This window comes from Nicrophorus vespilloides, unplaced genomic scaffold (genome assembly GCF_001412225.1).
Source record: "Nicrophorus vespilloides isolate i.1.1-1 unplaced genomic scaffold, Nicve_v1.0, whole genome shotgun sequence".
Lineage (NCBI taxonomy): Eukaryota > Metazoa > Arthropoda > Insecta > Coleoptera > Silphidae > Nicrophorus > Nicrophorus vespilloides.
This window is the reverse complement of record NW_017100081.1, coordinates 76,382-96,246: the sequence shown is the minus strand read 5'-3', so window position 1 is coordinate 96,246 and position 19,865 is coordinate 76,382. Positions and strand designations below refer to the sequence as shown.

The 19,865-nt window shown below is 36.3% G+C and overlaps 1 protein-coding gene across 6 annotated transcripts in view; it reads left to right on the top strand.

Moving 5' to 3' along the window:
- Positions 1 to 15,151, top strand: part of LOC108566946 (caskin-2) — a 209,636-nt gene extending 194,485 nt beyond the window's left edge. For 3 of the 6 annotated variants that reach the window (XM_017927099.1, XM_017927097.1, XM_017927098.1), the window contains 8 exons: positions 9,091 to 9,261; positions 12,086 to 12,270; positions 12,333 to 12,554; positions 12,632 to 12,844; positions 12,906 to 13,145; positions 13,401 to 13,565; positions 13,693 to 14,385; positions 14,458 to 15,151. In XM_017927099.1, the coding sequence (XP_017782588.1) occupies positions 9,091 to 9,261; positions 12,086 to 12,270; positions 12,333 to 12,554; positions 12,632 to 12,844; positions 12,906 to 13,145; positions 13,401 to 13,565; positions 13,693 to 14,385; positions 14,458 to 14,757 (2,189 nt within the window). In that variant the 3' untranslated portion in view covers positions 14,758 to 15,151. Of the gene's footprint in view, positions 1 to 20; positions 519 to 9,003; positions 9,024 to 9,090; positions 9,262 to 12,085; positions 12,271 to 12,332; positions 12,555 to 12,631; positions 12,845 to 12,905; positions 13,146 to 13,400; positions 13,566 to 13,692; positions 14,386 to 14,457 lie in introns of those variants that run through there. The other 3 variants (XM_017927095.1, XM_017927100.1, XM_017927096.1) reach the window with 3 other exon arrangements.
- The last annotated feature ends 4,714 nt before the right edge of the window (positions 15,152 to 19,865 follow it).

Genomic DNA, 19,865 nt, shown 5'->3' with positions numbered 1-19,865 from the left:
ACTCAATCGTATTCTTTTAGATTCGCTTCGTTAAGCAACAAAGTTACTGAAAGTGTCATGTCCTAAGACTGTAATCAAATCCTTTCCTTTTTTGGATTACTGAAAGTCAAGAGGCAGCAAGTAGAGAGGAGTGTTTTAGAGATAAACAATGGCGACAATTTGCTTCGGTCCGCCGCCTTTGCCTCCGAACAAGAAGTCTTTGCTGTCGGGGGCGTCGCAGCAGCAAAGGAACCGCAAGCACAGCCAGAGTTTGCTTTCGTCGACCTATCACAGCTTCCGGGATCCTTCTGAGGACGAGATCGTCATCCTGCTAACGGAAGATCCGTGCAGGAAGGCAAAGGAAAGTGCGCGAACGGTGACGGGCTCTTTGCGGAGGTGCAGGAACGGGAAAGTTTCTCTGATACGAAGCCACTCCGATGGGAATCTGGATAAGAGCGGCAGGATAAACTCCAACGCTCCGATGACCATCAATAGATACATCAAGGTTATCAGCGGAAGCTGGAAAAATCTGCTGAATCGTGAGTGTTACATATTTCTCTTTTGTTTCAGTCACGCGCTAATCCAAATTGATTGCTCTTTCTTTATGGTAAAAGAGGCGTTGTTGCTGGTACAAAGTTCTCGCGATATACATTAGCCTTTTTCGATAAGAAAATCCCATGCGACAAACCGTATACAGAGTTTGTACTATATACTATTATAAACGTTTTCTCCTCGTGAAATAATAGGATTGCCGTCACTTCCAGGCGACTGTAGTTTACTTACTTCCTGGGATGTCCAGCAGTCTAAATTAATGCTGACACCGATCTCATTCTAGCCACAACCCATTTCAAACAACCAAATTAATTATATGGTAATTGGAAAAGATCTATTAACAAAAATATTAATTATAGTAGTTAAAGGGGTATAAATCCCGTGTGGTATATGTCAGCATGGCAAGACGTTATTAGAAGACATATCATCTTACCCTTCGAGAAAGAATAATTACAGAGCGGCACAGGGCTGGGCATTGTCTTAAAACGAGCCTTTTAAATCATTACCTTGAAACCATTTCTGATTGATATTCATTTTGTATAATTGTTAACAATAAATATTAATGATACATTACCTAGTCGTAATACCTAGTTATTGTTTAAGTATTTTATATAATATCTAGCCAATCTGTAGAAAACTGAATTATTACTTTGCATGGAACATTTTTTCGCCATTCTCCTCGTCCTGTCGTCTTTTAGCGGAATCGTAAAATTGTTTCCATCCAGCTGGTGTTGTTCTGCCCGGTGCACGACCCTCTTCTTGCCAGTTCCTTAATATATAATATTGGCAACGATTCAACTTTACATAAACCTCTTCGGTCTTGCACAAATGCGAGACTTGGATAAACAGAATGGATGGTAAACGAGAGTTTAGTGTCTGCAGGAGAGAAGAGAGTGGTGTGTTAAAACGAATGTGCATGTGTGTGAAAAGTAACACCGTTAATGTCCCGACATCACCTTCGCAGCAGCAGCAAATTGACTTGAGATGTTCGTGATTGTTGTGTTAAAAAGTCCCTTTCCAACTTTAATTTTACACCGAAAAAAATAAACCTTTGCTCGAGTGCTAAATAATGTAAAACCGGTGTTTGAATGCAAACGCTTCTTTGGATGGCTTCGCTTTGATGGCAGTCATTAAATTGGAAGCTAACCAAATAGTCGAAAGTTTTTTTAATGATGCATTATTAATTGGGTTGTTTAAATAACCCGACAGGTATTTGTAATTAAAAGAACAAGAAGAAGTAGAGGAGAGCATTGGGAGTTGTTGGGCAATCTGTTCTTGTTTTCCTATTCCATAATACAATATGTAGTTAGTTGGATGGAGTGTGTGTGTGTATGGATGGATATGCGTACAAGGTGCTTGACTGCAAGCCCATACTACGGCGGCCTTCATTTGAAGAATTAGAGTTCAGTTTGCTATGGGCGGTGCTGCAGCAAGCGAGCAGCAGCAGCAAGTTGAGGTTCTTTCTTTTTATCGTTCTTTAAAGTGGTGTGCTCTTGAACAGTAAATGAATTCAGTTAGCGTTCTGCACGCTCGACAGGAAAGCTATATAAAGTTATTGGATTTGGCGAAGCTGCACTTTCTTCTTCATACACTACTCCCTGCCTACATACATACATCTATATAGGTCTTCTTCGATGAAATTCAAGGATCGCGTTTATAATGCCATAAAAGAAGGTCTGTGGATAGAATTAAGGATGCTTAACGTATCAATTTAATTTTCATTCACTTATATAATTTAGATTAACTATGAATCGAGTTACAGCGTATATAAGATTTTCATTTCAGAATTTAAAACTTGTTAGATTAATAAGTAACATGACGTTTTTTTTTCAACATCTCAAATTGATATTTCAAAAACATGCAGATTGTGTATCATTAGTGAATGATATAAGATATGCAGCTTGATGAATAGGTTTCTGAAAAAATGAGTTCGTATTTTTGGAACTGAGCTTCGGTTCGATGTCATTAATATTCCATTCATTAATTAGGGAAAACGTTGCTCTTCGTAAAATTTTTCGTAACGCAAGGGGAGCGGATGAAAACATATTTTGCGTGCGCAAATAACGAAATCAAGGGGGTGCGGAATTAATAGTAAACAATGGACTTGGGGTAGCAGAATGAGATGGTGATTTACTCATTTCGTCTGCTGTAGTATAAGAGTATACCGTAGTCAGCAAATAGTGTTGTATTATTTTAATGAATTTACGTGCATTCAGGGGAAAGTGAACGAGTCTAGACACCATATCCCATTCATCATTGTGATGTTATTGTGTGCACGAATGATAACAAACACAATTGTGATGCGGATGCAAAAAGGGATAAGAGGGAATAGAGCTCTTCTCCGCCTCTCGTGCTATGGTTCCACTGGTTATGTGTTGCAAAACGGGGCGACGCCGCCGCCGCCGTTTCGTTTTCCAATGATGATTCCATTATCGATTCCACGTAATGGAAAACCGTTCCGTTTCGCACTTCGCACAGCTACACAGTTATCCCTCTATTACAAAATAATAACGTAGAGGAGTCGCTTAATGGATCCAATACAATTCGGCTCTCACATATATGTATGATCTATGACTTGGCAATTTGAGCAATTTCCTGTCAGCACAAAATATTACATTTCGTAAATATTTGTTACCGATGACGCATCAGAAATAACAAAACAAAGTTTCGAAGAGGTTAATAAACTAATAACTAATTTCGTTTTACAATTAGATTAATTTTGTGTAGTCGTTAACTTTTACTTTCCGTCCATCTACTTTTGATCGTGATTTCGATTTCCATATGGTCTGAATCTATCGTTTCTGCACTGCAGCACACGCACACAGGAGGCAACGTTAAATGTATGCTCGATGCATATAGGTCAAGTTTAGTATCATAGCTTGTTATGTCATTGCTGTGTGTCTTGCGTAACACCGAGTTGTTACCAATGCCTGCTTTTGCGCTCCAGCTAATGATGTTTACAAATACGAAAACAATATATCGCTCCAACCATTATTCAAAGTTCAATAAGGATATAAGGTTTCATTCTCTAAATTCGGAGACCTAAAAGCAAAAAAAAAATACAACTAAAAGAAACCACCAACGTTTCCCAAGGTTCTTTTGTTGTATACCTGCGATTTTTTTTAAATGGGGGGGCCAAAGTATTTATTGCGGCCGAAGCCATTATATGATATTTAATAGCTTGTAGTTTTGGTTTCTTCGTTTTTTTTTGTTAGAAAATTTATACTCGTGCATTTTTTTTTGATAACACAGACATCAACCGAGCCTCCATAAAATATAATGGTTTAGATTAAAAAGGATTTTAGGAGGTTCATAACAATAAAAACATAATGAAACAATAAATAACGGGCCGAGGGTACCATCCTTTTGGGATTCTATAAAATATATCGGATTGCGCTAGAACTCGCAAAAGGAGGGTGTTTCACCATAAAGTCCGATGCGCATCTAATGGGAAATCTAAGATATTAACGTTGTAGATGAAGTCAATGTGCAGATCTAATTAAAATATACACACAAAAAATTGTAATCGGGTACATTCATGTTCATTCATCTTGGAAAGTTTTGTGGGTGTAATGGTGATCACGCAATGTTTCGCTTTTACTGGAATTGTGGTTCCAGGAAATCCGAGTTGATTCTACTTTTGTGGACGTGGCATTAAGATTTCTTTATTGCATTTATTATTTTTCTCCGGGAAATGTTAAGCTAAGAATAATTGAGGAAAATTATTTTATGTATAATTATTTTTATTGTAAAGGCCACAACGACAAATTATACGATTTCTAGACAAAAAAAAATACATTTGTAACTTCTGTTTACATTCAAAATGTCATCGGATAATTTCTGACAAATTATGTAATATTCTTTAAATGGTCATATTGAAAGTGAATATATTTTGTTTTTGTTGATTCTATTTTTGTAGATATGACATTAAAATATCGATTTAATTGAAATGATAGAGATTATTAGAAATATGATCAACTATTATTTCTTTTGTATTTGTTACTTTCTTACGTACTTTCCAGATATTGAATGAAATGTTAACTTTGGAATAACTGTTTCGTAGAGGTTATCACGACTCTTTGCTTGATTTATCCAAGAAATATGAATATCTGTTTACTTTCTAATTATCTAATTGGCGGATATTTTCATTTTTAGTAATCGATTAGTAGTAAATGATGTAATATTCTTTAAGAGGATGTTGATTATATTAATGTATCTATCTGTTAGAGTTTTTAGAATTGTTGAGGAGACTAATAATGAAAAGAGGTCTTTCTTGTACTTAATATTGGAGCAATCATGTGTGATTATGTTCTAAACCAGTTCATGTTTTTGTTCGTAATGCGAAATGGACATGACGTAAACAAATAAATAACCCATTTAATTGTGGCAATTATTTTCTGTAAACGTTTTGTGTGTGTGTCCGAATATGTAATGGATTCACATGAGGAATACCGGTTTTGTTTTTTAAAAAATGTAATTAGTCTGGATTTCTGAAGAAACGCGAGAGGCGCCCATCTCATTCATTTTCGTTATTACCCTTTCCTTTAGCTGCTCACTTTTCTAGCGCTCAGACTGAATGGAATGAGGCTGGGATACATATAAATGCGTTTTATCAATAAACTTATTTATGAATGAAATGCTAATGAAATGGTCTACTATTAAGGAAATATAACGTAGGCACCAATGCCTCCTATCTAGTCAGGCATCGGCCCACTGTAGATCCCTGACCGAGTATTTATAGCTTGCGCAATTTTTACCTTGTCCGTTTGTATTCGTTTTCATTTTTTCCGTTTTCTCTTTGGTATTTTCAACACTTTTCTGTTTCTCATAGTAGGCGGAGGGAAGGAACAAGTCAATTGGTTTTTAGTATTATTGCGCCGGGTAATTAGCAGTTACATAAGCTGAATTTAGTTGGGCGCGCAGGGATTTGGGCCCCTCTCGAATCGAGATTAAATTCCATCCGAGAGCGAATTATTTTCGTTTTAAACGATTATTGGAGGTGTGTGCGTGTCTCGCTTGAGTTTTGTTCATTTTCGGGGTCGTTGCGATCGTTACGGATTCAAATTAGGCTCGAGCTGGGGAAGAAGGGGCTATTAGCAATAATGCATATTCATCGAGAAACGTTGTTTCTGCGATTATGCCATGTTTATGTTTTGTACTTCTGTTGCTCTCTGCATCAACGGGCGCCCACCTACATTAATGGAATTACAGTCACGACCTCCTCCCTTCTTGCATTAAACATTTTAATTAATTCCCATTTGTTTCTGACATGTGTTTAAGACATATTGCAGACACGCATCCTTGTTGCCATTCTCATTCCAAACAAATTCCCGAATATTATCCGTGGCGCAACAGGAGAGAGATAGAGAGAGCATAGAAATATGATCATGCTATTTATTGAGCATACATGCACCAATATGGCATGCGCATAGATAAATCAATATGGCACTTCTTACTTTTTCAGCTGGAATGGGTTATGGGATTTGCATAATGTATGGTATCGCGCCATGGTTGGCTTCTCCAGCCGCAGGAGTCAATTGCTGGAATGCGTACACGGAGGTGTTAGCGGCTGTAATGAATACGTGCAGGCATGTACCGATAAGAGGGAACAATTTACATGTTCAGCTACTCTAATTAATCATTCCGGTATGACGGTTTCGAGAGGGAGCCAGATTTAATTAATATATTATACGCGGTCCCCAGTTTGGACTGGAACGAAAATAAAAGAAGAGAGGTGAAAGAAACTGCGAACGGCTTCCTTGTTCGGTCGACTGCCGGACATAAATTACCTCCGACAATGCTCACCGTGCCAATATACACATTATGATCACTCTTTCAAAAAAAAACCCTGATATTCAATGCTACTCATATCAATAGATAACGCACTACATAATTCATCAGTAAATCGTATTAATTACACATTCAATATTTTAATGATATCACTTTAAATTGATTACCTGGTTTAAAGGTGTGAATGTAGTTCAAACACACCAAATTTTATATTTTGAAATTTTGTTCTACCAAGAATAAATAAGTATATATTAAAAATACTATTACAACAATTGTTTAAAAGCCATATTAATTGCTGAAATTAGTTTTGTTATATATAAATGCAAACATTTACCCATTCAATAATTAAAACCATGCATTTATACCGATTTATAAATTTTCATTACAATTTAAAATGGATTATTAGTTAAATCATTTTATCCATGTTCATATTTATTTAATATTTATGTTTCAGACCGTTGTTAATATAAATTGATATAAATTGCATTAATCATTATATCCGTGTCCCTTTATCATTATATCCGACATAATATTCAATATTATTATCACAAATAATTATTATATTTAAATATAGTTGTAAACGTAATAGTAAATTAATAGGTCTGACTTATTTTATATTTTCAAGAGGAATGTCCATCTCTTGGAGATGTCTATTAACTATTATTAATCTTCAATATTTTATGATCCGTTAGAGTTGCTGTTGCGTAAACAACATAGTGTATAAATTGAATGCAAGAAAATAAAGCTTTTGATGGCTGTACGGATTGGCAATAAAGCTTTGAAAAAGTTAATAATTTATATTGACGCCTGGAGTCCTTCGTTGTAAAGTTCCAACAACTTTACCATAAAATCAATTACTTTTTTAACTGTAAATTTTAGTTAGTTCACAGTTCATAACTCGCCGAAATTAAATTTCGTAAAACCCCTTCGACTTGAGACTTTGTAATACAATAAAAAAAATATGTATATAAGTGCAATTAAAAACTTTATTAATTTCGTTTTTGTCGCGACGCTCTGTTTTTAATTGTTTAAACAAGGTAATCCCGTTGATTGGCAGGCTTTTGGGTGGGTGGATGGCGTTTCGTCTAATTGATTTATTCGAAGTACTTGCCTTGGATTTCTTCCTTCGACGACGACCATAAGGATTTAATATTCCTGTAAGGAGGCCACCCTTTATTTTTATTTGTCGCTGCAGACGTGGCTCTAATTAAATATGTAAATTTAGCGTTTACGCCCACCGAGCTACGCTGAGAATTTATAAAATCGGTAATTTCCTTCTTAAATTAATGAGGACTTTTATTGGCAGTAATCTCGGACCGAAAACATCCTCAACCTACGCTCCTGTTACTCTCATCTGCTCTCAGGAATTGCAACACCATAAGCAGTTTGTTTTAGAGAGGCAATAGTCAAGTGACTTGTATGCAACATGTTCGTTATTCGGTTATCGTAATCAAGTTGGATTTTTATCAGCGCGCTTAAGGGAACGTAAATTCTGGGCTTACCGTGTGTGTGGGCTATACCTGATCCGGGCTGGAAGAGAAGGACAGAGCAAAAAAGGAAGTGAATTATTTCAAAACCATATGTTCGATAATATGCAAATGGACATCAACCTTTCATTTTAAAACAAATACATAACACACGTACCTGATTCGCGCACAGACACATGCACACACATTGTGCATTTTTTCGTGTTACATATTCATAATGGATATGCAACGCGTATTATTTATGCTCGAGTCTCTTGGTGAGCGTGAGCCGAGTTTTTCCAGCAAAATCGAAAGTAAAATTGGCGCCAGCCACCAAATGTGGGCGAGCATCTCTTGCGTCACGTGCACCAGACGTTGCTGTTGCTGCTGCGACCGTCAAATTGAAAATTCCGACACTCTTAACACCTGACGGTGAAAGGTAAATAAATCTAAGACCGGTGTCTGGCGCCTCTCGCAATTATCCCATTGTGTGTACCGAAAAGACACTTGGACTTTATTGCACCGCAGGGGAATTGTCGCGCAATTGCTCATAAATTTGTTTACCGAACTGCACTCACCATTACCTGCACTTTTTCAACTCGAACCCGCATTAATTAGCGCCTGTTGGCTACTTCCTCGAAGGATTCCAACGAGTTCTCATGTCCTGTCACTTGCAACAATCCAGACGTCATATCTGCATGAAATGTTATGATTTCATCAACTTGTATGGTACACTTGTTGATCGTAGACGATTTGCTAGAATATCTAGTTCATGTACATTCAAACAATACAAAACTTGATTGATGGCCCCTTGTAATAATCACAATCTATTAAAATTTAGATAATTCTTTTATGGATTTCGCGTTTTGTTTGTAATATCTTGCGATAATTCAGATATATTCGCATATATGAATTCGGATTGTGCCCGAAAAATAAATACACAATGTAAGGTTTTGAACCTTAAACCATAACAATTCGGGGTTTATTTTACTCGACGGGAATGTGTCAAGGCGCAGTCAAAACATAAACAAATCCGGTTTAAATGCACGCCTGATCGCTTAAATGCGGAATGATTGATCGAATGTATGAGTGTGAGCGAACGGCGAGCAACGCCCCAGAATTACCTTATCCTGGGGCTGGCTTTGCGTATATGTTTGTTCGAATGTTTTTGGGAGGGTATTTCCATCAGTCATTCGGTGCTGCTAAGACTAAGATCTGCAATTTGGTGCGGATAAAGTACGATGAATTGCACTATTATCGTTGCACGTGAATAATGTTCTTTGTTTCTTTCCTATCTTTACAGTTGGCGGCATGTCGCGGCCCCCTAAGCCGGCGGCTACAGCCAAGAAGGTCGCACCGCCGGCCGTACCCCACGAGTTCAGGCATTCCGGAAGTTCCTTCGGATCTGCTGGTTACGCTTCCTCAGAGGACGCAGGATTCCTCGCTCCCTCTGAACCACCAGGAGTGCCAAGAGGTAAGTTAATTAAACATTTTTTTTATATAAATTTAAACGATACTAAAAATTGAACAATGATTATCACACTAGTTCAGTTTCGTGAATATTCTAGACAAATCAATATTTAGTAGTCATGTTCTTATGAGTATTAACAGTAATTTCAAGCGTAGCTTCTACTATATCTTATAAATCAATATCAAGATTGATATAATAAACTAGAAAGATATTACATATTATTTAAAAAAAAACTAAATTGCTTTCAACGATTTATAAGTGTAGTTGTAATGTTGAAAAAATGTTAAGTATATACAGCAAAAAAGAAGAAGCGTTTAATGCAATTGGTTTATTTCATCGTCTCGAATTGATAGAGATTTGAAACATCGAGGAGGAATTCCCGTCTCCTCCTTCGAACGTGATTTATTTGGTGGCGGAGTGTGTGCGCACTTGATTTAAAAAAATGTGCACTGCATTCAGTCAGTCTGGCTTTAAGCTCGTAAATAGATTTTGTGGAAAGCAAGCAACTGGCCTGCCTGGATTGGATGGCTGACTGCCTGTGCTTTTGCTGCTGCTGCTCAACTAACAACACGTCCGATGGAAATGGTCGATTATCAATCACCATTGCAGTGTGAAAGAGCGATGGCCTGCGATACTGGGCTATTTGTCTAATCCTGAAAAGGTTGATCGTCTTCTGTTCACTGCCCTCGCACTCCCTTCCCTTGTGCGATGAAAAATAAATGATTTTCCCGGAGACTGCTCAATAATTAATAACACCGTCTACGTCTGAGAATAAAAAATCGCACAAGTACGTGATTCCAAAAGGAGATAAAGCATCTTCCTTGGCGCCTGAATATAAAAAAATACCAGTGAGTATGTCGAAGGAGAGAAAAGAGAGACTAGGAAAGGGACGAAAATGACAATCGTTAGGAATTTTTTTTATTTGTGACACTTTGATCGGTGGGCTCGAATCCACTATCTCCTAACCCGATGATGAAATTGAAATTTTATGTTTACTCCGATCGAATCGATTTCGTGTAGAGATAACGTTTAGTGCTCATTATTTACCTTGCTTTCTAGTATTCCGGCGTCGCTCCGAGCTTTCAGACACTATAAAAATAAATCAATATTTTTAATAGATGTGTTCATTAAGAATGGAGACCCCTTCATTCGTGTTCTTCTTCAACCAATCAAGGTTGCGAACTTTCCTCTTTCCGCAGGGCAAAACTCTTTCTCTCGTTTCGTTAAGGAGGACGTGTTTAAAGCGACTTAATGGTCACGCTACCGTTCACCAGGAAAAAAAGCACTCTTCGAGGGAAATTTATTGCAATCGCAAATTTACAGCCAATTTATTTTCCGCTCGTATTTTTGTGAAAAGAGAATGTTCTTTCTACCCTTTAATTTTGCAATTTCAATAATAAGAAGATTTATTTTGCATGCTCGTTCAGTGTTTGCCTCTTAAGGATGGTCACTTTGTTTCCTTGTTTTTTTTTCAAAATTAATTTCCTTCTGATTTATAGGAGTAGTAAATCTGACGAAAAATGGCTTGATGTTAATTTCGCAAATTACAACACACATGAGGCGGTGGTTTTCAGAGGGGAGTGAATGAAATCAGGTGCACTCTTTGTATTGTTAAAAAGATGTTAACGGTACGACCTTCCAAGTATGGAGATGGCCGCTTACAGCAGACGCGTCAAACTGGTTCGTTCGTTATATATTTATTGATTGGAATTTTAGGAGTTCAATCACTCCCATTCAATCGATCTCTCCTCTCTTCGTCTCTCTTTCTTTCGCTCTGGTACATAGCACACACTTTACTTACGGCAACTGCAATACATATTTACATTTAACACTTCATCATTTCAAACGACTTCTTCATGTTTTCGCTCTGCGGCGGATATCTGCATATTTTAATTTATTAGTGTCACTGCGAGGCGGCGCGCATTCATCATCCGAGCTCATACTTTCCTTAAATTACTAACTTTGTGTGTTCGTGTCTTTTGGTCGGGAGAGCCTCAGAAATAACTAGAAATTTCCTTATCCATTCAGCTGCGTCTTTGATTAAGATGATTAACTTCTCACTATCTTTCGCATTTCCTAAAGAAAGAAAAATATCCAACTCAAGATGAATTGATGGATGAGTGGTAATTGCGTATCGCGTTACAATTCACTGAAATTATTGCATCACTGACCTTAGTGAAGCGGAGCAATACTTGATGCGATCAGAATGAAAAAGGAACGAATTGCAATAAGAAGCAGAAGAGGGAATGAAAAAAAAAAGCGAAAGAAATAAATGCCGGCATTCTTCTTGCGGATGGTTTTAGTTGTACGGCGCCGCGAAAGGCAATAGCAACCTCGACTTGACTTTGCCATTTCTGGATGCGCTGTTAAATGTTGACAACGAGAAGACGACGGTTAGGTATTTTTATGAAATCCCTTACCATCGGTTTTGCAGTCTTTGCTTATTCATGCTCGCCCCATCTCCTTTGTTCTCTTGACTTCGCTTCCTGGTTATGCGAACTATTTTGCTAATGTCCCATCATTTCCTAATTAAGGTTAACGAAATGCCAATTTCCTCTGCTTTCACTCTCACGATATAATTGAAAATCGAAGGTTATTTAACCTGCACATTTATTCAACTTTTACTCCTATGTTGTTGCGATCGATAATTCGAGGAATTCTCATGTTTCTCACGGGTCTGTTCACCATAAATGATTCGGTCATCGATTGAGCTACCATAAATTTACCATTGATGGGCGTAGTCAAAGCTCGATTTGGATTTTAGAAAAATAACAAATCTAATCTAAATATTTTGCATTTTATAAATGGTATTTACGGTTATTTACAGATGATCACTCGGATTATGGGAGCACAGTTAGTGGAAGCACCGGAAAATCTCCGGGACCGGTCTTCCCACCGCCTTCGTTCACCTTTCCGACAACGCATTCGGGAGCTGTCCTCACCCACAAGGCAGCAGTCTACTATCACCACCAGCTTAGTCTCCAAGAAGACCAAGGAATTGATATGACCCAAGTAAGAGACTAGCCTGTGGTATTTTTAATATAGTTATGCTAATATGACTTGTACTTCTTCAGTCTCCAGGAAGAGATAGTCCCGGATCATCGAGTGGCAGTGCAGGTTCGGGATCGAGACATAGCACGGCGTCTTTGGACAGCGGAAGGGCATCTTACCACCCTTTGAGTACGGCTGGGCGCAGCACGATAGGATCGGCCAATAGCCCCAGGTGCTCATTAAGTTCGTGTTCGATTGGTTCCGATCAGGGTCGGATCGAACGGATGATTCTGCAAGGTGTTTCGGTAAGTTAGCGCTCGTTCGATTGAATATTTAGACAATATGCTGATTACGTTTTGCTTTTGGTGATGTTCCACGATAGGATCAAGAAATAATCCACGCTTGGCTGGTCGAGCTGCAGTTCGAGGAATATATCCAGCTGTTTCTACAGGCTGGCTACGATCTTCCCACCATTGGCAGGATGACTCCGGAGGATTTAACGGCGATAGGTATCAAGAAACCTAACCATCGCAAGCGCCTAAAGTCCGAGATTGCGACTCTCAACTTGCCGGACAATTTACCCGATTATATACCAGTATGTAGTTCAATTAATATTCGTTGGTTCGATATCGTAATTGACTCTTTTCTGTTTACAGGGATCATTGGAAGAATGGTTGAGATTGTTGCGATTAGAGGAGTATCAGCCTGCATTTTTGGATCAAGGCTACCACACTGTTGACGATGTAGCACAGCTTACATGGGAGGATTTGGAGGAGTTTGGTATAGTGAAGTTGGGCCATCAGAAAAAAATCATATTGGCGATTAAGAGGATTAAGGACATTCGGGCGGGAAAACGTTTCAATACGGCGGAAATGAACAGATCTTACACTCAACAGGTAAACCAAAACTAGATTTACATTATATTCATCATCTACCTTTCTCTGTCTCTGTCTCTCTATCTATCTATGTATTTATCTATTTGTATATCTCCACCCACGCTCCCCGAAGCGCATGGTTTTCTATTTATGATTTATGTTATTATTATTTTGTGGTAATCGCAATTGAGACTCCGGAGACTGTTCATAGTGTTATTACCGAAATGTAAAAACGTAAGGACTAGTCGCTTATGCTGCATGTTTGTTGTTGTAAAGGATGTCGTGGTGCACGCACCCCTGGGTCCGTCATCGCCCGGTGTTCCGAACGTCCACAGCACCTTCCGCTCATTCCACCAACCTTGGGAATTGGACCAAACGCGACAACTTGCCGGCGCCGGCACGCACTACATACAGTTTTGCACTGACATTGTTCCCATCAAGGTATAATATACACTTTAGTTAAACCTACACTTATTACTCTACTTCTCTATATGTGTAAATGTGTAATCGATGTCCAAGTTGCTCCTCATTGCCCGGCTTATATATTTATATCAAATGTTTGTTACAGATTAGAACAGGCAGAGGCAAGTCTTTAGAGTCGCTGGAGGATCCAACCGAGAGAACCCATCACACATTTAGCGTGGACAACGCGCAAACCCAACAGATGTACTATCCACAAACGATGCCGTGGCGTAGATCCTACGATGACGGTGATATAACACCCACAAACGAGTCGGGATTGTTGTACGAAGGCGGCGGCACCTTACCACGACCACGAGGTGTCATCAGACCTAGACCGATAGCGAAAATACAGGCGAAAGCTCGCGAATCCTTCCCGGACTTTGAGAAGCCGCAATTTAACACGGCCCCGCAATCTCCATATAAAACATTGGCGCGAGATATAATCGATGGCACGAAGTATCAGATGCAATACGGAAGTCCGCTTATGGGCAAGAAGATGCCACCGAATCCACCGAAGCGTTTAGATTCGTGCAGCGAGGGCGGCGAGACGACGACAACGGTGGAGATCCACCACGTCCAGACTTCCAGTCCGTTACCGTTGCCGGCTTATCCCAGCTCCGATAGTCTGAGTATATCTTTGGAGGCTCAAGGCGATCTTCCGCTTCCGCCACCACCTGCTCCCGGCACACCTCCCGGAGCACCAAAAATGAATTCTTCCAGATCGTGGGGCGCTGAAGAACAGGAGCTTATCAACACATTGGCGTTGCAGCACAGAAACGGCTCTGATGCTAGTTTTAAGGTATGTTAAACTAAAAATCATCAAAAGTTTGTTCTTTATTTTCTAAATTTATTTATTTTCTTATGGTTTTAGTCGAGTTCAAGCACAGAATCAGATTCACTGCCATTCGCGAATGAAAATGCCGGCACGATAAGGACGAGGGCTGGAAGCAGAGGCGTCGAATTCTCTCCTGCGAAACCACGTTCAGGGTTGCCTCCACATCCGTCCCCGACACCAAACAGGCAACCTCCGTCCGCCAGCCGCCCTCAAAGAACGGAGTCCGTCGACGTGCTCAACGACATTGGCAATATGCTCACCAATTTAACACACGAATTGGACGCCATGCTGGAGGAAGAGAGATTAGAACAACAGCAACAGTCATGTTGCGAATAAGACTGATACAAAACACAAAAGGAACGTAAGAACAAATCGTGGTCCTGGTGGTCCCGTTTTCTACTTCTCTTTACATTCTTCAACAGACACTTCGGTTCAAATCACTTTATTCTCTCTTTTAATTTCGTTTATTTTTATATGTATATAAAGAAAAAAAAAGGAAAAGATAACGGAAATTAAACTTCATTTACAAACATAGTTTGTAACAATTTAAGCCTTTCCAGTAACTTAACTACTTATTGTTTTTCGTTTGTCTTCGGAAATTCTTCATTAACCTTTTTGTAAGTTTTGAAGAGAGTGGCTGACAACTGGAGAAGGTCCATGTCTGGATTAATTGTTTCTTTGTTTATTTTTCGATAAATTCTATTTATTTATTATCTATCATAGATCTCTGAAAAATCAAATTTTATTAGTTAAAGTAGACGTATTGCTGATGAAAAAGAAAAACATATTTGTGATATCCTTTAATTGTTTTTAATCTTATTTTATTTTATGTTTTCAAATTGAAATAAAAATCTTTTCTATTTAATTACAATTAAGTGCTTAGGGGTACTTAGGAAGATTTGCACATTGAGCCTAAACCAAAGATTATGATATTATATTGATAGGAAAAAAAATCTCTTTGATTTTTCTATTTAAATAATACTGTAATCTTTGTCTGAAAAAAAAACTGTAAAATTTCTATTATTTTGTAAATGTTTCTTATCATCGTTTCGAACTATGTATGTATAGTCAGGGTTTGCAGCAATTCTTTAGGTGATAGGCTCTATATAATATATTTTATTTTTTGTTTGGAAATTTTAAATGGTATCTATTAGATGGGAGAACGATATCGGCCATTTTTAGCGTTATCTACGTGTATATAGGTTGAGTATATATTATAAATAAAAAAACAACTAATTTTAATTTTACATTTATAATTTCTGTAGAATTTAGTTTTATTATTTTGCATAGGGAAAGAAAACTAATTGGGAATATTCGGATAACAGATGAATTTTTGTACAAAGCCAAGTTTAGTATACGGAATACAGAAGAAGGAAGACGTGGAAACAATATGAATTAGTTAGGGCGTTTTAGAGCATATGTAAAATACATCACATTCGGTGCCCAAAAAAAACCGTTTTCCAAACTAATTACAGAAACGTCTCATTTCTTCTATAAATATGTGAAATATGTGTCGTCGCTTATAATCAATTTTCCGTTTCGTTGGTTCGTGAATGTTTGAAGACGCCTTGGCAACAAGATTTAGTCATTTGTTGGTTTGATAGGGAAAAACAAATGAACACAAAAGACTGGTAGTTGGATTTTTTATCTGAAATTTAACTCTAATTTGACATGTATGCTTTCTTTTATTTCATACTTTATTTTTGTGCCATATGCAACAAGAACTTTTTATATATAATATATATAAAGATGAGGAAGGTGTGAAAAAAAATATTGGAAATTAAACGCAAACCATGAGTGATGAGGTATAAGAGGGTATGAGGAAACTTTTGTAAAGTGTAGCCAATTTTTACATACATTTTTAGATAAATAAACAAGTAAAGGTGGTATATTTTAGTGCATACATGGAATGATTAAAGAAACACAAAAAATAAATAAAAAATACATGGGATAATTAAAGCAAGTGTTACGTAGCATTAAAGATCTGTGTTCGACATTATTGTTTATATAAAATATATGGTAATCTTTTGAGTGCTTATTAACATTAATTTTAAGTTTTCTGTCCTTATTTTCTTTTATTATTACTTTATTTCGATAACTATGTTTAATATTATACATACATAAAATATTATAAATACCCTATTCGTTGTTATTTTGTACAATTTTTTTACTATTATTTAATTAATATTTGCTTCAAGCCGAATATGATGCGTTTCAGTATGAAGCTTGGTGCAAATATGATTAGCCATTATTTAAACTACTTAATCAAAAGTAAACAAAAGCCATACAAAACATTGGGAGCCTAATTGTTTAATAAAACTACTTAATATTATATATTATATATTTTTAAAAGTAAGACATTTCCTGCATTCATAGCCGTTATTACAATGTCCATTTAATTTCTATTATATTTGTTTAATTATATTTGTTAACAATGATTATGAAAATAGAATAAATAAATAAATGAAAATATATTTTGTATATTTCTTTTAATACCTTCTGACATTTTTCATATAATTGATTCTTTCAGCCAATAATTATTTTTGTTGTACATTCACACATATTACGACTGATTTTTCTAATCTTTCTTATGTTATTCTACTGTAAAGATGTTTTATATATAAATATATTTATGAAATCTAATGCATTTTATTTTCTATTGTTATAATTTATTGATAAATTTCATATTCTAGAGATATTGAGTTGGTATATTATGAAAACCTAATTATCTTTTTTCTTCTGTTGCACGGTTAGTAAAAACACAAATTATTTATAGCTCTTATTATTTTTGCTCAATATAGTAGAATCTAATAATATATGTTCTTAAGATTCATACATTTTATTTAGAAACATTTACAATTTATAGTAATTGTAACAAAACTCAGCTTGTCTTTTGTACAAATTTGTACAAAGTATTATCTACTTTTTTTCTAATAATGTACTAATAGTAGTTTCAATATATTGTTAAAAATTAGTTTTATAATTACACCATATACATTAAAAGTTTTATTAGATAACGTATCTTGTTTTTTGTATCAAAATTCGAAAAACACGTAACATAACTCGGGTGCAGTGCCACTTGGATACATAGATTAGTGTTTCCCAAAATTTTCCTGCAACGGAACACTTTGTAAATCCTGAAATTAATTTTGTGGGTTAGATATTTATTTAGTAATTATTTCATTCCAGTTTTTCACGGAATACATTAACTTAACATAGTTTGGGAATCTCTGATGAATACAATGGTTGCAATTCGCGTCCAAAGTTAACACTCCAAAAAATAGTGTTTTCACATTTGATTGATTGTCTCGAAAACTATAATAGATAAAATAGATTCAGGAGATGCATATGAAAACTCGTTGTTTGGCGGAATGTAGCATGCATTGCTTATTTTGTGTGGTAGGCAATAGTTTCGTAGACCCTGACATAGATGATGTCGGAGAGTTTGAATTCCAATATTTTTTGTGTGTGATGAACACTACATTTTTTTTGGCCTGTTACCCAAAATGTCTCGCAGTATCAACACTGTCACGTGTATCCTAGGTTAGCCATCACTGACCTCATGTAATAAATATGAACTGATTAAAGTTTAATTAAAAACGGGTCATTGAATAAACGTGTGAAGAATAAATAAGCAAATTCAGATAGTTCTTAATCGTTTATGTTACGTGAATGCAAGCTAATAAGAAGATTCTTGTACATAATAGGCTTTAACCAACAATAAGCAAGAGCAGATGGTTAAAATAGGGTTTAAGGTAAATGAGTAAAAAATTGTAGATATTAGATACTTTTATTATCGTTAGAATATTTCTTTATTTGTTGAAATCAATTAGTTTGGTCAGATCAATTTATAAATACCAAAGTTTAGAATACACTAGTTGTTCATATAAAATATATATTTGATTTTTCTTTATCTTTTCAATTTTTGAGAAAGTTTCCAGTTATAAATGACACGAGTTTTATCCGAAGATAATAAATATTTAGGAAAGTAGCGATAATAACGATTATAGTTATTCGACCAGAAGGAAAATCTCTTCTGCGCATTGCTAGAAGTTGGTGCTGGCGTATAAAGCATAAAATTCCGGTGGATTTTCCTGGGGGTAGGAAAATATTGCAAAGGCCATCGGAGCAGAATCAGCGAATGCGGCAGAAGTTAATGCGGCGTGAACCGAAATTTTAATATGAATTTAGCAACAAATACAAACCATTAATCTTTGAGTCGCTAACTACAAGTTGTACACGGATATGCGTTTGAACACTCCATCAACTTTTTGAACAAAACAAAGTGAACGCTTAGGGTGGGCGTGTAAAAAGGGAGAAAGGCTGTACGTTATTGAATGAGGTCCGTACACTGCATAAAGTGTGTATGTGCAAAATATAATAATCTAGCGTAGGAAGAAAGTAAAACGGGCTTTTGTTTGTTCCCAAGGGATGAAAACACACACTCTCCATTCGACCTCGTAAATAAATTACTCAACACATTTTTATGCTGCCGTAAAAAAAGAGAAGAGGAAGAAGATGAGGAGGATCCGAGGCGAAAGCATTTTTGATGTTCTGCCTGTCTTCACTGGAGACACATTTATTATCATAACACAATACTTTCCTTTTTTATGAAATTTTATCAGCTACCGCAACGGGAGTACGCGTGTGAGAGAGAAAGGGAAAAATCGTTTTCCAATCTTGGTTGCACCAAATGAACAGTAAATATGCAAACGGAATAGCGAGAAAAGAATAAAGTGGAAAAGTGTTAAAGTCCCGGGAGTTCGCCATTGGGGTGAGAAAGTTTTTCATGTAAAGTTTTATAGGAGACATAAATTTGATCAGCTTTATTAGCATACGTTTATGAACTTTACAATCCGTAAACGAGTCGAGTGTTCTCTGGGGCTGCTTACATCCTAGAAATTGCTAACCATTGTACGAATGCAAAACAGTTTTCTTTTGTGTACTATACACAACTCGCACATAAATATATCTCCTACTCACTTGCGTCCGCTGTATACATTTTTTTTGTTGTTGTTCCTGAATGTTCTTATAAAACCCTAAGCCTTTCCCTCCGAACAACAGTTAAAACACAAAAAAGCGGAAAACTAAACAAATAAAGGCGGAAGCTCGTTACTTTGTACTGAAACATAATTTACATTTGTTCCATATTTCGGATGAACTTTTTAAATAAATTTTTATACGACACAATAGAAAAATATTTGCTATGCTTTTATAATATAATTATTTTATAATATAAGAATCACTATATACATTTTTAATATAAAATGTATACAATTTTATTTCAAAATACAAATTTTAATCTATAAAAACAAAAACAGTGTTTTTCATATTTTTTTGTCTCTTGTCCTTTTTTTTTTTATTAATAAGTGAAAATCAGATTTCATGTCCAAAATTCAACAATATTATAAAAAGAGTTCAAAAGATTTGTATTTGTAATCAGA